Source organism: Kogia breviceps, chromosome 8 (genome assembly GCF_026419965.1).
Source record: "Kogia breviceps isolate mKogBre1 chromosome 8, mKogBre1 haplotype 1, whole genome shotgun sequence".
Taxonomy (NCBI): domain Eukaryota; kingdom Metazoa; phylum Chordata; class Mammalia; order Artiodactyla; family Physeteridae; genus Kogia; species Kogia breviceps.
This window is the reverse complement of record NC_081317.1, coordinates 116,064,022-116,080,720: the sequence shown is the minus strand read 5'-3', so window position 1 is coordinate 116,080,720 and position 16,699 is coordinate 116,064,022. Positions and strand designations below refer to the sequence as shown.

Below are 16,699 nucleotides of genomic sequence, written 5' to 3'. Positions count from 1 at the left end.
ACGAGATGCTGGCCTTCGCGTGACTAGTTGTGTCGTTTCTATAACATCTGGCGCACATACAACTGCTTTCTTGTGGGACGAAATTAATTCAAGAATTCTGGTGTGAAATTTGATGCCATCACCCTAACCTTTCTCTCTCCCCTTCAAGGACGGACAAGTCAGCCCCGAAGTTCAGAGAACTGGGCCTGGCTAGGCGACCCCATGGACCCTCACACTCGCTGCCCCAAACCAAGCGTTTGGGCCACCGGACGGCCCCTGGTGGCCCTCGAGGGAGGCCCACGTTCTACACCTATACGGACTCCTCAGATGCCTCTGTCTCTGGAGGCAACACGCGTTCCAGATCAAGCAGCAGCCGTGTTTGGAGAATGACGTTACTTAAACGTAAAAGCGGCACTTCTCATGGACAGTTTGGGGAAATTCAAGTTTACGGTCTCCCTGCAACCTCAGCTGAGCTCACCTAAAGGCTCTCATAATCGGACAGGCAACACATTTTTATTTGGCTATTAAAGTGCTATCCTGGGCAAGGTTTTTTTTTTTTTTTTTTTTCTTTCTCAGTTTCACAACAGCAGCTTCATTGGAAACAAAAAGAAAGCGACGGATGCAGACAGGCCTGGGAAATGACGAAAATCACGAGGTTGGTAACTGCTTTGGAACATTACAGATGACTTGTGGGTATCAGCCCTGACACCAAAGCCTCCGAGGTAAAAGTTTGGCGGGGGGGTTTGAGGGGGTGGGGGGAGAGAAATAAGGACAAAGTGGCAAAGGGGACGAAGCCAGAAGGAACCATTAGCATTTGTATCACAACGACTCTGTTATAGAGGAACAGTGAAGGGGGTTAAAACTGAGAAGAAAGTGCAACAGACCCACGGACGTGCAGTTGCTCTCGTAGCAGACCTATAATTCTTTAAAGGAAAAGCGCTGAAGTGTGCACCGGACAGGGCTCTTGACCTCAGAGTCTCTCACACCAAAAGGGCATCAGCGATTAAGGTATGTGGCAGAGAAGAGCTTCTGAGATTCGTGCCGCGTGCACAGATGCCTGCCCCAGGTCGCCGGCTCTGCACCCTGCCGCGGCTTGCATCCTCTGTCGCGGGGCACGGTCCGGGCACACAGCATGCACGCAGGCGCTCCCTTCTGAAGGGGCCTGGCTTCTACCGACGGGACAGGCGTCTCCAGTAAGGCTTAGCGGCGAGGGCGGACCGCGTCTGGCCCTGGGCGGGGGCGGGGCGGGGGCGGCCCTGATTCTCGGGGTGTGCATAGCTTCTCGGGGTGGGGGTGGGGGGGGCTGTTAGACATGGCTTTCATAGACGACGCGGGCATTCCTGTCGCACGCCCCGGCCGCCTCTGTGGCTTCCAGGGGACCCGGCGGCAGGACGCGGTCCGGCCCCTCGACAGGCGTGGGCTCCTCGGAGGTCAGCGCCGCGGATGTGACCTCGGTGGAAGGCGCCGCGGACTCGGGGGAGTGCTCGGCCGACGGCTCGGTGTCCTCCTCGTCTCCGGCCTCGAGGGGCCCCCCGTCCCGGTCATCCGCGGGCTCCCTCCGGGCCTGGGGGTGCACGGACACCTCAATGGCAATCTGCTGCGGCTGCTCGTGCAGCGACGAGGCGTCCGAGTCAGCGGCGGGGGACTCGCTCCGCTGCAGGGCGTCGGGGATGGTGTACACCTCGTCCCCGGGGCTGGCCTCCTGGCCCTCCGGCGCGTGGCGCACGAAGTTCTGGCCCTGCTCCTCCAGCCCCACCACCTCCATGAGCTCCTCCACGATGGTCCTGCAGTTCATGATGAGCGGCGGCAGCGGCACGCTGCGGGCCAGCTCCTCGATGTAGCGGGCAAACTCCATGGTCTTGAACTGCGTGACCTTGGCCAGCTCCAGCGTCTTGGCCGACGTGATGATGGGGATGCGCTTGGCGATCTCGAAGGCCTTCTGCAGCTTCTCGGCGCCCTCTGTGCGGAAGAACTCGTTGATGGCCTTCTCGGTCTTTTTCAGGTGGCTGCTCATCATGCAGAGGCGGGTGATGTTCAGGGCCAGCACCACGGCGAAGGCCACCAGGCACACCACCATGTAGTACACGCCCATGTCCCCCGACACGAAGACCACCCTCAGCGTCACCGTGTTGTTCACGGTGCCGTGGACGTTGGCGGCCACGCACGTGTAGCGGCCTCGGTCCGTGAAGGACACCTTGGTGATGTTCAGGAGGCCGTCGTGCATCTGCCACTTGCCTGCAGGAGGGAGAGGACAGAGTCAGCCGGGCCCTCCGCTCCCCCGCAGCCACGGCCCCGCACGTCGCGGAGCTCGTCTCCCACCGCCACGTCTGCCACTGCCGACGGCGCCCGCGGCCGACGCCGGCCTCGCCGGACGGTGACGGGGTTGTTAGCTCGCCTCATCCTCACAACTCGGGGAGCAGCTACCGGCACCGGCCCATTTTACAGGATGGGGAAACTGAGGCACAGGCCCACCAAGCCACCGGCACCCCAGGGTGCCGGTTTGGAAGCAGTTGAGCTAGACGTGAACTCGAGCCCAAGAGGCCGTAACTCTTAATACCAAATCGTACTGTGTGATCCCACATGCTAGAGAAAAATTAGAAAAATAAACAGTATGGAAAATACTTGTTCTTACTAGAGAATTGCTTAATGTAGCATCTGATTTTCTAGCCCGCCTGTGAGCATGGCTCTACAGAATATATACGTTCATTGGAGAGTTTTAATACTTTGCAGAAGATAAAGTACTTTAGGATCAACATAAAAACTGGAGTAAATCAATTTAAATTGTAATTGTTCGCCTGGGTTTCTCATACTTGAGATTGAAGCAGTCCTGGTATGACCTCGGTTGATGGAAACATAAATAATTAATTTTGAGAAGCTACAATGAACTATGTCACTTACAGTTACAAGCTAACGCTGTGGAGATTCAGAGGCTGGGTGTGCATAAGCAACAGTTTGGTTTCGCTTTGCAAATAAATCATAGACCCATCAGGATGAAACCAGGCCTCACACAATGGAGAATGCACACTGAAAAGCGTTGTAATAGATAAGAATTCTACCCCCCTCTGGCCTGCAAAGGATCGTTGCCCTGGGAATGAGGGTCTTAATCTGAATTAATCTTTGCTAGGGATTAATCCTTGGCCTGGCTGTGTACCCGCAGGTCAGAGGACCCCGGGAAACGTGATCCTAGCTTTGCCTTCCAGGTCTTGGGTCTGAGCCTTCCTGAAAACCCTCCACCTCCCTAGACTGTCCTGTAGAGAGAGAAGGGTGCCGGCCCGGGCTCGGGGGAGTTCTAAGGAGCAGGAAGATCTTTCGGCGTAAAAGCACTCGCGTCCCCAAGCAAGCCAGAGGCCTCTCCTGAGAGGTGGTTTCCTTTTAAGGAGTGTATTATCGCTTTGTATTTTTGCTTGTTTCATCCCCTTCTGGCAGTACCTTAATTCTAATTAAAGTCTGATATTTCCCCAAAGCAACAAGCAATGGCTTTTTAAAAAAATAAGAAATTTGTGAGCACCAAAGTGACCAGGGTCTCCAGGGACTGTGGGATGAGACAGCAGAGGCCCCCGTTATTCCAGGTCCTCTGCTCCAAGGACCATCCTTCGGGAGGCTGGCCGGAGCCACGGGGGCCGTCAGGGACCTGCAGCCCCTCCTCCCCCTTGCCTGGGGAGCCTGGCAGGAAGCCTCTTGTAGATGCTGTCACATTCCTCTGCTTCCTGAAGGAACATCTGTGAAGAGTGGTTCCTGGTGTCCCCAAGTACCCTGCTTCTAATAATTCAGCCAGTGTACTTTCCCGAGAGTAGGAAACACTGGTGTGGGAAATCTAGCGAATTTCCGTCTCTCGTGAACATGTATGAACAGACCAACCTAGCGCCCGGCCTGTGAAACCGTCCCTCGTCCAGAAGGGCAGAGGCAAGCCTCCCGCCCTGTCCGTTCGTTCCCGAACATGACACTTGATACTTCAGTGGCAGCTTTATCCAAATAGAGAATAAACTGAGCAAGGGAAATAATCAATTTGATTTCTTAAAATGTGCATGTTTCATCAAACCACACTACAGCAGGCACAGAAAAAAACAACTCCAGTTGCTTGAAAGCTTATTAGAGATGTGGAAGGCACTGGGTTCCAGAGAATTACAGACTCTACCTATAGGAGTTTCTCATATTGATTGTCGGAAAACAACAGGAACTAGGAAGGGAGAAGGTGAGAGGTGAGGTTATTTGTATGAGGGACAGTCAGGATCAATTTGTCCACATCCTAAATGCCCACCCTCGCTCCCTCAGTGGAGGAATTATTACCTACAGATTCAAGGACAGAAAGAAATTATCTACAAATCCAAGGACAGGGTAGGGGGAACCAGGGTGTGGAGGAAGAGCAGAGGGAGTGGCACGATATATTTAAAGTGATGAAAGGGAAAAACCTACAACCAAGATTACTCTACCCAGCAAACGACTCATTCAGATTCAGCTTTTGAGAAATCAAAAGCTGTTCAGACAAACAAGAGCTAAGAGAATTCAGCACCACCAAACCAGCTCTACAACAAATGCTAAATGAACTTCTCTAAGTGGGAAACAAAGAGAAGAAAAGGAACTACAAACACAAACCCAAACAATTAAGAGAATGGTAATAGGAACATACATGTTGATAATTACCTTAAATGTGAATGGATTAAACGCTCCAACCAAAAGACACAGGCTTGCTGAATGGATACAAAAACAAGACCCATATATAGGCTGCCTACAAGAGACCCACTTCAGACCTAGGGACACATACAAACTGAAAGTGAGGGGATAGAAAAAGATATTCCATGCAAGTGGGAATCAAAAGAAATCTGGAGTAGCAATACTGATATCAGATAAAATAAACTTTAAAAGAAAGAATGTTACAAGAGACAAGGAAGGACACTACATAATGATTAAGGGATCAATCCAAGAAGAAGATATAACAAGTATAAATATATATGCACCCAACATAGGAGCACCTCAATACATAAGGCAACTGTTAACAGTGATAAAAGAGGAAATTGACAGTAACACAGTAATAGTGGGGGACTTTTACACTTCACTTATGTGAAAGGACAGATCATCCAGACAGAAAATTAATAAGGAAACACAAGCTTTAAATGACACAACAGACCAGATAGATTTCATTGATATTTACAGGACATTCCATCCAAAAACAGCAGATTACACTTTCTTCTTAAGTGTGCATGGAACATTCTCCAGGATAGATCACATCTTGGGTCACAAATCAAGCCTCAGTAAATTTAAGAAAATTGAAGTCGTATCAAGCATCTTTTCTGACCACAACACTATGAGAATAGATAGCAGGTTAAAGGGAAAAAAATGTAAAACACACAAACACACGGAGGCTAAACAATACGTTACTAAATAACCAAGAGATCACTGAAGAAATCAAAGAGGAAATCAAAAAATACCTAGAGACAAATGACAATGAAAATAGGACAATCCAAAACATATGGGATGCAGAAAAAGCAGTTATGAGAGAAGTTTATAGCAATACAAGCCTACCTCAACAAAACAATAAACATCTCAAATAAACAATCTAACTTACACCTAAAGGAACTAGAGAAAGAAGAACAAACAAAACCCAAAGTTAGTAGAATGAAAGAAATCATAAAGATCAGAGAAATAAATGAAACAGAAACAAAGAAAACAATAGCAAAGATCAATAAAACTAAAAGCTGGTTCTTTGAGAAGATAAACAAAATTGAGAAAACATTAGCCAGACTCATCAAGAAAAAGAGGGAGAGGACTCAAATCAATAAAATTAGAAATGAAAAAGGAGAAGTTACAACAGACACCACAGAAATACAAAGCATCCTAAGAGACTGCTACAAGCAACTCTATGCCAATAAAATGGACAACCTGGAAGGAATGGACAAATTCTTAGAAAGGTATAACCTTGCAAGACTGAACCAGGAAGAAATAGAAAATATGAACAGACCAATCACAAGTAATGAAACGGAAACTGTGATTAAAAATCTTCCAACAAACAAAAGTCCAGAACCAGATGGCTTCACAGGGGAATTCTATCAAACATTTAGAGAAGCGCTAACACATATCTTTCTCAAACTCCTCCAAAATATAGCAGAGGAAAGAACACTCCCAAACTCATTCAATGAGGCCACCATCACCTTGATATCAAAACCAGACAAAGATACTACAAAAAAAGAAAACTACAGACCAGTATCACTGATGAATATAGATGCAAAAATTCTCAACAAAATACTTGCAAACAGAATCCAAGAACACATTAAAAGGATCATACACCATGATCAAGTGGGATTTATGTGGTACACCATATTAACAAAGTGAAGAAGAAAGACCATATGATCATCTCAATAGATGCAGAAAAAGCTTTTGACAAAATTCAACACCCATTTATGATAAAAACTCTCCAGAAAGTGGGCATAGAGGGAACCTACCTCAACAAAATAAAGGCCATATAGGACAAACTCACAGCCAACATCATTCTCAATAGTGAAAAACTGAAAGCATTTCCTCTACGATCGAGAACAAGACAAGGATGTCCACTCTCGTCACTATAATTCAACATAGTTTAGAAATCCTAGCCATGGCAATCTGAGAAGAAAAAGAAATAGAAGGAATACAAATTGGAAAAAAAAGAAGTAAACCTGTCACTGTTTGCAGATGACATGATACTATACACAGAGAATCCTAAAGATGCCACCAGAAAACTCCTAGAGCTAATCAACGAATTTGGTAAAGGTGCAGGATACAAAATTAATGCACAGAAATCTCTTGCATTCCTATACACTAACAACGAAAGGCCAGAAAGAGAAATTAAGGAAACAATCCCTTTCACCACTGCAACAAAAAGAATAAAATACCTAGGAATAAACCTACCTAAGGAGATAAAAGACCTGTATGCAGAAAACTATAAGACACTGAAGAAACAAATCAAAGATGACACAAACAGATGGAGAGATATACCATGTTCTTGGATTGGAAGAATCAATATTGTGAAAATGACTCTACTACCCAAAGCAATCTACAGATTCAATGCAATTCCTATCAAATTACCAATGGCATTTTTTACAGAAGTAGAACAAGATAGCTTATAATTTGTATGGAGACACAAAAGGCCCTGAATAGCCAAAGCAATCTTGAGGGAAAAAACTGGAGCTGGAGGAATCAGGCTCCCCGACTTCAGACTATACTACAAAGCTACAGTAATCAAGACAGTGTGGTACGGGCACAAAAATAGAAATATAGATCAATGGAACAGGATAGAAAGCCCAGAGATAAACCCACACACCTATGGTCAACTAATCTATGACAAAGGAGGCAAAGATATACAATGGAGAAAAGACAGCCTCTTCAATAAGTGGTGCTGGGAAAACTGGACCACTACATGTAAAAGAATGAAATTAGAACACTCCCTAACACCATACACAAAAATAAACTCAAAATGGATTAGAGACCTAAATGTCAGGCCAGACATTATAAATCTCTTAGAGGAAAACATAGGAAGAACACTCTTTGACATAAATCACAGCAAGATCTTTTTTGATCCACCTCCTAGAGTAATGGAAATAAAAACAAAAGTAAACAAAGGGGACCTAATGAAACTTAAAAGCTTTTGCACAGCAAAGGAAACCATAAACAAGATGAAAAACCAACCCTCAGAATGGGAGAAAATATTTGCAAATGAATCAACAGACAAAGGATTAATCTCCAAACTATATAAACAGCTCATGCAGCTCAATATTAAAAAAAGAAACAACCCAATCCAAAAATGGTCAGAAGACCTAAATAGACATTTCTCCAAAGAATATATACAGATGGCTAAGAGGCACATGAAAAGCTGCTCAACATCACTAATTATTAGAGAAATGCAAATCAAAAGTACAATGAGGTATCACCTCACACTGGTTAGAATGGGCATCATCTGAAAATCTACAAACAAATGCTGGAGAGGGTGTGGAGAAAAGGGAACCCTCTTGCACTGTTGGTGGGAATGTAAATTGGTGCAGTCACTATGGAGAACAGTATGGAGGTTCCTTAAAAAACTAAAAATAGAACTACCATATGACCCAGCAATCCCGCTACTGGGCATATACCCGGAGAAAACCATAATTCAAAAAGAGTCATGTACCACAATGTTCACTGCAGCACTGTTTACAATAGCCAGGACATGGAAGCAACCTACGTGTCCCTCGACAGACGAATGGATAAAGAAGATGTGGCACATATACACAATGGAATATTACTCAGCCATAAAAGGAAACGAAATTGGGTCACTGTAGAGCCGTGGATGGACCTAGAGACTGTCATACAGACTGAAGTAAGTCAGAAAGAGAAAAACAAATATGGTATATTAACGCATACATGTGGAACCTAGGAACAGATGAACTGGTTTGCGAGGCAGAAATAGAGACACAGCTGTAGAGAACAAACGTATGGACACCAAGGGGGGAAAGCGGGGGAAGGGTGGTGGTGGTGGGGTGAATTGGGAGACTGGGATTGAAATACATACACTAATGTGTTTAAAATAGATAACTAATAAGAACCTGCTGTATAAAAAAGACAATTAAAAACAACAACAAAGCGCCTCCTTGACATTCGGGAGGGCAGCCCCCGGTTCCCATCCTGTGCTCGGATGGGAGCTGCCCCGCTGCCCCGCGGGATGGCCCTCCCCATCCCATCCTCCCGCTCTGTCCCGATCCTGATCCACAGCTGGAGGCTGACACCCCAGGAGATGGGCCGTGCGGTTCTCGGGCATCCGTCACGGCCTCCCCGGATACTCCAGGCACGAGAGGCCCATGCGGAAACCTCCCCCATGTGAACTGGGGCATCGCCTTTGCAAAGAGAAATGCTAACAGAGGTTCACTTGTAGCTGAACCACGCTGAGAGCTGCGCCGTGTGACGAAGCTGACGTCTTTAGAAGGACAGCGGTATTTTTTATCTTGTCCATGCATTCGGTCAGCAAACATTACTGAATACATTGTCTGTCACCAGGCTCCCTGCCAGAAGATGCAGCTACAAAGATGAGTAAGACATGACCCCCGGCTGCAGAAACCAGTGGGCCCCGAGAGGGCTGCAGACTCCCAGCCAACCCGGGGCATGTGGCGCATGCCCTGTGAGGGTAGCGGGACGGTAAGGATGCTGCTGAGTGGGGGTGCGGTCCCGAGCGGGACGGGGGTGCAGGCAGAGGGGCAGGAGGGAGAGGAAGAACTTCCAAGGCCAGAGGGGGCAGCAGGGAGGTGAGCAAAAGAGGGGAGCCCGTGGGCGCTGCTGCAGCTGACAGACCTTGTACAAACCAAGAAGGGGTGCGTCACCTGCACCTCCCCTGCTCTGACCCCGGGTTCAATCGGCAGAGGGAACCTCAACGTCCAGACGAAGATGCCGGCAAGCGTGGGAATCTTAAATGAAGGAAAAGGTAATTTCAAATCGGGGGGAAGAATACTGGGATAACTGACTACTCAATTGAAAGAAAATGAAGTTAAATTCCTAGTTTATGTGATACCTAAAAATAAATCCCAAGTGGGCTTCCCTGGTGGCGCCGTGGTGGCGAGTCCGCCTGCCGATGCGGGGGACGCGGGTTCGCGCCCCGGGCCGGGAAGATCCCACGTGCCGCGGAGCGGCTGGGCCCATGAGCCGTAGCCGCTGAGCCTGCGCGTCCGGAGCCTGCGCTCCGCAACGGGAGAGGCCACAACAGTGAGAGGCCCGCATACCGCCAAAAAAAAAAAAAAATTCCAAGTACTCTAAACATAAAATTAAAACTATAAAGTTAATAAAAGATATGAAAACATTTTTCTAACCTTGGGACCAGAAAGCTTTTTTCAACATTTCAAGAATCCCAGAAACTCTAACAGAGAACTCTGATGGATCGGATTTCTCCCAAATTAAACGTTTTACTGTAACATCTGTTACACTAAAGTTGAGAGCAAATGAAAGAGTGGGAGAAAATTCTGGAATATTTGACAGACAAATGCTTAATAACTATGAAACATAAAGAACTCCTATAAATCAAAACAAAGAACCCAAAAGGAAAACAAAAGGGAAAGGAGATGGACGGAGAAGTCACAGAGAAAAGGAATGCAGGTAGCGTCTAAGTGCACAAAATCACTCGTGGTTAAATCATAATTAAATTTAAAGAGACTGAAGTAATTTTTAAAAACAGTGGACTTTTCCACCTTGCAGAGCGCCAGAGGAAGGGGGGCCCTGATAATACAGCGTGTTGCTGGGAGGATGGGAAGGCACACTGCAAGGCTGCGTTTCCGCATCGACCAAAGTGCAAGATGAATTGGAGCCCGTGACCCACTTCTAGAATTCTTGAAACGCTTCAAGCCAGGCAGGCCTAGGTTGACTGGGAAAATATTAATGAGTGTAAGAAAATCCAGGTAGTGAAAAAAATCTCCGTGTCAGCATCTTTCTCCCCAGGGGGCACAGTTCCAGAGCCTTCCTCACGGCCTACATCCTCTGGGCGCGGCCGTCACCGGGGTCGCAGGCCAGGAAGGCGGCTGACCTCGTGTCACTGCGGGGCCCAGGCACGTGGAGGGGGAGTCAGTGAGGGCGGCACAAGGTCATGTCGACAGAACTGGGTCAGGGGACCATCCAGCAACTGGAGAAGCAGGTCAGCGGCGTCGCGTGGTGACGGTTCAAACCCGTGCCACCAAGAAAGGCCACGGCACACGGGGTACTGTGACTTGACAAGACAGATCGGGACGGACGCTGGTGCCAACGCCTTCGACCAAATGACCGCTGGACAGAAACAGCAGCACCAACTCCTCCCGGAACCGAAGCGTCATGAGAAAGGGGACGGCACAGCCGCAAAGATACTGTAACAACAACCTTCCTCCAAACCAATGTCTGCCGAGATTCCCCAATCTTTCCAGCAGTCCTGAGGATCTCTCAGCATTAAAAATTAACACCAGGCCCCAATGAAAAGCTCTTAGAATTTCTCTCAAATTATTTATTAGAAGAAAAGGATTTCTCTTTTACCTTGGAGGCGACGTTCCGTGAAAGTGTCAACAAGCTGATGTGTGGTCCGTCTACATTCCCCACAGGTGGTATGAGAACAATTAAGCCTCTGTTCACAATGCCATTTAGACACGGAGGCTCTTAAACTTTTCAAGGAGGAGAGTTCAGTCTGCTAAAACGAGGAGGTTACTTCCCCGAAACCAACTTAAAACTTTTCAGGTGGTGAGAGTTCCAATAACGTTTATGCAAACAGAAAGGAAGCGCAACACTCACTTGAATGATACCGCGCTGAATCCACACTCTTCAAACAAGAACCAAACACACGCATGTGTCTGTAAGCATGGGGTCTATCTGCCAACATGTGAAATAGAAGCTATGGAGGGGAAAGGATCCAAGCCTTCTTACAAAACGGAACTGAGAACAAATGGGGCCCCGCGTGGCTGCACCTGTTACGGGGCGTCTGCAGGAGATGATGGCTCCCCGAAGCCGCTGCAGAGAGCCAGGTTACAAACACTGCAAAGCTGCGAGGGCTCCTGCGGCACCACCCCCAGCTTCTCAAGCGGGCTCCTCGGATGGTCCTGGGCCAGCTCTACCAAGCTGCTTCCTACATCAAGTGGGACGGTGGCCTGGGATCATCAGGGATTAGCTCAGCGCTCAGCTCAGGAAGGTTGGGGGGGAGGCCTGGGCTGTTCACAGCCTGCAGTTGTGCTTTGCTTCAAGGCATAAATAATATCTGAAAAGAACCCGTCTTTTCATTTCCGGGCAAAGGAAACATCTGACCCTCCGGCTCATTCGGCCTGCTAATCTCCATTTTACAAGAAGTGCCAAGCACGTCACTCCATGCAGGCTGGCAGGAGTGTCTTCCGAGAGTGGGCACAGGTGGTCTTCTAAGAGCAACCTGCACCGGGCGGATGGAAATGGCACCTCAGCCCCTCACGTCCTCATCTGAGAGGGATGGGGAAGGGTCTTCCCGCTGCTAAGACTATAAAGCAGTCTGGGCTCACACCCCAAACGGGGAGCACACCTCATTAAAAAAAAAACCACTATAGAGAGCCCGCCTGCCGATGCAGGGGACGCGGGTTCGTGCCCCGGTCCGGGAAGATCCCACGTGCCGCGGAGCGGCTGGGCCCGTGAGCCGTGGCCGCTGCGCCTGCGCGTCCGGAGCCTGTGCTCCGCAATGGGAGAGGCCGCAACAGAGAGAGGCCCGCGTACCGCAAAAAAAAAAAAACAAACCACTATAAATGGCGGCTCGTCACCAGGCTGGCCCTCGACGTGACTCAGTTTGGAAAATGAACTGAAGTACCACTTTTATGGAAAAATACATTATGGGTTCACACAAGTGACTTAACCCACTTTGGAACGATTCTTTTAGCTGGCTGAGGATGCTTCAGCTGAGAGCAGGGTTTCTCCTCTTGGGCTGGCATTGTGCATCAGATAATTCTTTGTAGGGGGGGTCTGTCTGTGCACTGCAGGGTACGGAGAGCACCCCTGGCTTCCACCCTCTAGACGCCAGCAGCACGTCTCCCGGGTCCCTCCCCTCCTGCCCCCGCTATCACAACCAAAACCACCTCCAGATTTGGCCGGTGTCCTCTGGGTGAGAGAACCGGTGGGCCAGGCAAAGGGAAAGTTCATCCTGTGCATAATGTACTCCGTAACATCCCCACTCACTGCTCCGAGGCTTGGGTGCGTTGGAGGGCAGCGGGCCCCTCGCACGCGGAGGGGATGTGTCGGGGAGGGGATGCTGCTGGTGGAGGGGGGAGAGCCACTCTCGCCATCACATCCGTCACAGTGTCAACTCGAGCTTCTGAGCAACACTTAAGGGATAGAAGTGTTTTTGATCTTTACTGAATGTTTTCTTAAAAGGTTGAGAACTTGAGAGAGCGAATAAGAAATTGCCCAGAAAACGATTTCCTTTCTTTACAAAACACACCGTACTACGAAGCAGAGACAGACACACTTGGGATCTTGACTGTGAGAACCCAGGACATTCGTTGGTGATGTGACCAACGACGTGGCAGCTGCCGTCCACCGACGGCTTGGGGTGTGTTCCACGCACTGGACTGAGATTTCGTACATGACACAAACTGCACAGCCCTGCCTGGCGGTAAAAGAGGATTATCTCTGCTTTACCGATAGGAACACTGGCTCCGAAAAGTTGAGTAACTTGCTCAAAGAGATGCCATTGTGCTGTTCTGCTGAATTTGCACTAACATATTTATAGTTACATAAATTTTGTCTAATGCCTTTTGCGGAGTTGATTTTTAAAATCTCAAACACTGAACATATTTAAGAGAAATTCAGTAGGACACTTCCGTAGGTTAATGCACTACTCCATGCTTCACCTGAGAGGCAAAGGATGATGTAAACTTAGTGCTGTGGGCGCTGACCCCCTCCTGGATATGTTGCGGGGGTGATACGCTCAGGTCTCAAGACGTGGCTGGCACGGTTTGTTGAGGCCCCCTGACGGAAGAAGTTGAAAGCGTCTCACGGGCTACTAAAAACATTTGCAAAGCAGAGGATAAAAACACTAGAGCCAGGTAAACTAAAGGAAAATTTATAACAATGAATTCCACAAAGGTCGAGTAGCTGTGAGAGAACTGTGAATTTTGTACAGTTCAGCTCAGCTTACTTACGCTGTGCATGTTTATTTTCAGAGACAATTCTTAGCTATTTTTGGTGGCAGAATGCTACAGGGCAACGGAAAACAAATCCACAGGAAAGTCTAAAACCTCACCCGAAGGAAGAATTTCCAGGTTAATCGCTAACGAACCGGGCATGTTTACAAAGGCCTATGCCTTTTCCAAAGCTGACTTTTTTTTTTTTTATTAAAAATTTTTTTTTACTGAAGTCTAGTTGCTTTACAATGGTGTGTTAGTTTCTGCTGTACAGCAAAGTGAATCAGCTGCACGTATTCATACATCCCCTTTTTTGGATTTCCTTCCCATTTAGGTCACCACAGAGCACTGGGTAGAGTTCCCTGTGCTGAACAGCAGGTTCTCCTTAGTCATCTGCTTTATACATAGTAGGGTGTATATGTCCATCCCAGTCTCCCAGTTCCCCCCTTGGTAACGGGAAGTTTGTCCTCTACATCTGTGTCTCTATTTCTGTAAAGCTGACTTTCTTGAAATGCTTATTTAGCATCTGATAAAGGTGCCAGTGTGCATTTCAATGGTTTAAAGTCAGAGTAGGAAGCTACAGCAAAAATACACGGGATAATTGGTACCTGAAATAACAGGGAAGCACTGTCTGGCACCTATACATTCCTACTTGCCTTTAGCAAAAGGAAAATTGAAAACAGGACATTTGGGGGCCATGTGTGATTCCTCATGTTATTGGACTTGTGGGTTATTTCTGTAACCACCCCAAACGTGTCCTTTGGTAAACTCCAAAAAAAAAGTCTTCCTCCAGAAGTAGCTCACACATCAGCCTCTCCTGATCTGTGGGAATGAAGTGACAACACGAGGGACACAAAGCAAAGCAGCTGCCGCCCTCGCCAGGGACAGGAAAGAGCCCGTCCCTTCTAGGACCCGCGGGGCCGGCGCGAGGAAGAGCCGTCTCACTTCCTCAGCACCAACACGACACGCGACGCCTCCTGTGATCACAAAGCCCACGACGTGGTGGGCAGCTCGCTAGACGGCTCTGAACACACCTGGGTGTGAGCACGCCTCGTACGCAGGCCACGGCGGGGTCCTAACCCTGCCTCCTGGTGACGGTGACGGGGCTGGCGCAGCGACCACCCGGCAGCTCCTCCACTCCGTCTGGTCAGAGGCTTGCGCCACCCCTCGCCTGCCGAGACCTGGAGGGTGAGCAGGTGCTGGTGGTCACAGTGGGAACCACGCACCTGCTTCTCATCCGGATGTGTGGGCACCAAGGCCACCAAACCCTCCCACTCACCGGAAGGACCGGAAACACGGTGGGTAACGTGGGACAAGGGCTTACTCAACGGGAGGGGTTGCTAATGGGAATTACACTCATTTTGTTTGGTCTCGGCAGTGGTCTACTGTGTACACAGGTGACGTTCCAGGGTAGCAACACCCTTTTCCATGCTGTGTCCATCACCTCCCTGTTGAGTTATTAACACTGCTGCATTTAAACTCCTAGCCAAGCAGCCCAGAGGCTGAAATCTACATCCTGGTTAGCACGGGGGCATCTTCCTGTCAGAAGTGGAGACTGAGAGACCACGGGTCCTCGAGTAGCACCACCACGCACGTATTTTATGATGAGGATAAATGTTCTGCCGTTTCCTCTGACTTGCCTGGTTGTTCTGAATACTACCCCGTGTCACTTGTGTCCTGAAATGCGGGTTACCATGCACGGTAACTACCAAAGCTGAGCTGGAACATCAAGTGCCAGGATCGCGACTTCTTTAAAAAACTGCACAGTGTATCTTCCCTATGAGGTTTTAGAACAGCCAACTGATTTCCCAGCACGGCCACCGGCCACAGACACGCCCAGAGGGCTGTGATGCCCCGCCTTGCGCCCAGGCTGTGTCTCTGAGGCCCTGCTGCCTGCTCCTTCCTCTCCCGGAGCCCACGGGTGGAAGAGAAGTGAGCCCAGGGGACCCTGGCTCCGCCAACCTCCCAGTGAGAGAAACGGCATACAGGGGCCACTTGCCAAGACTGGACCCCTGCCATCAAGACTTTCGTGCAATCTCCCTGGCGGGGCCCCTACGACTCCAAGGCAGCCCTCGCAAAGCCACGGTTGAGGTCCAGGGCCCAGCCCCACTCTGTTCCCAGGTTTCCCTCCTCTCCCGGATACAGGGCTCAGGGCCCCACCCTGGCTCTTTATACCCGGGACCACCTCTGCTCCGGGCCCACGGGAGCCGTAGGCTCGGTCTGGAGTCCCTGGTCCCCCGAGAATCCTCCCCGAGGCCCAGCCCAGCAGAAAGACCCCGTGGCGTCCAGGGAGCTGCGTGCGCACACGTTGCCATGGTTACCGCCCCTGCGCAGGTGTGACGTCACTTCCTCCTGACCTGCGGGAGGAGGAAGGGGCTGCGCCATCCCACCTGTCCACCGTCAGCACGGAAGGTCCGGTCACAGCCAGTTTATGACCACGGGACTGGGGAAAAGTCACATAAAAGAGAGGTTCGGACTGCACTGTCTCCAGGGTCCCTTCTAATGGGAAAGTTCTACGGTCCCATCGTTTTACTTGGTGGGGAGGGAGCTCCCCTCTACCAGGTGAAGCATGCAACCATACACATGGTATTTTCGTGACCACGATACTTTCCCTAGAGGGGAGAAGACGCGTGGCGCTGCCTGGCCTTGAACGTCCGTGTAAGGAACAGCACAGGCAGTGAACGTCGGGGTGCGACGGGGAGCCGAAGCCTGGACTTGTCAGACACCCCGTCACCTGGCACCTAAGGAGACAGAGTGTTAGCCTCTGGTCTTTTTTTTTTTTAAAGATGTTTTTGATGTGGACCATTTTAAAAGCCTTTATTGAATCTGTTACAATACTGCTTCTGTTTAATGTTTTGGTTTTTTGGCTTCAAGGCATGTGGGATCTTAGCTCCCCCGCCAGGGATTGAACCCGCACCCCCTGCATTGGAAGGCCAAGCCTTAACCGCTGGACCGCCAGGGAAGTCCCAGCCTCTGCTCTTTTTCAGAGCGATTAAGATAAAATGAAGAAAAGAGGTTAGCAATGCAGGCCTTCCTGGGGCAGAGACTCTTCTGGGGTTAGCGGGCCGTGGGCTGGGAGGTACACGAGGGAAAGGGTGGCAGAAACGAAGCAGCTGCTACGTCAGATCCGGGTCCTTTCACCCTCA

General features: G+C 49.2%; 1 protein-coding gene across 3 annotated transcripts in view; it reads right to left on the bottom strand.

Annotated features, from left to right (window-relative positions):
* Positions 1-473: 473 nt before the first annotated feature.
* Positions 474-16,699, bottom strand: part of MFAP3L (microfibril associated protein 3 like) — a 36,191-nt gene continuing 19,965 nt past the window's right edge. For all 3 annotated transcript variants that reach the window (XM_067040061.1, XM_059071537.2, XM_067040062.1), the window contains exon 3: positions 474-2,214. In XM_067040061.1, the coding sequence (XP_066896162.1) occupies positions 1,286-2,214 (929 nt within the window). In that variant the 3' untranslated portion in view covers positions 474-1,285. The remainder of the gene's footprint in view (positions 2,215-16,699) is intronic.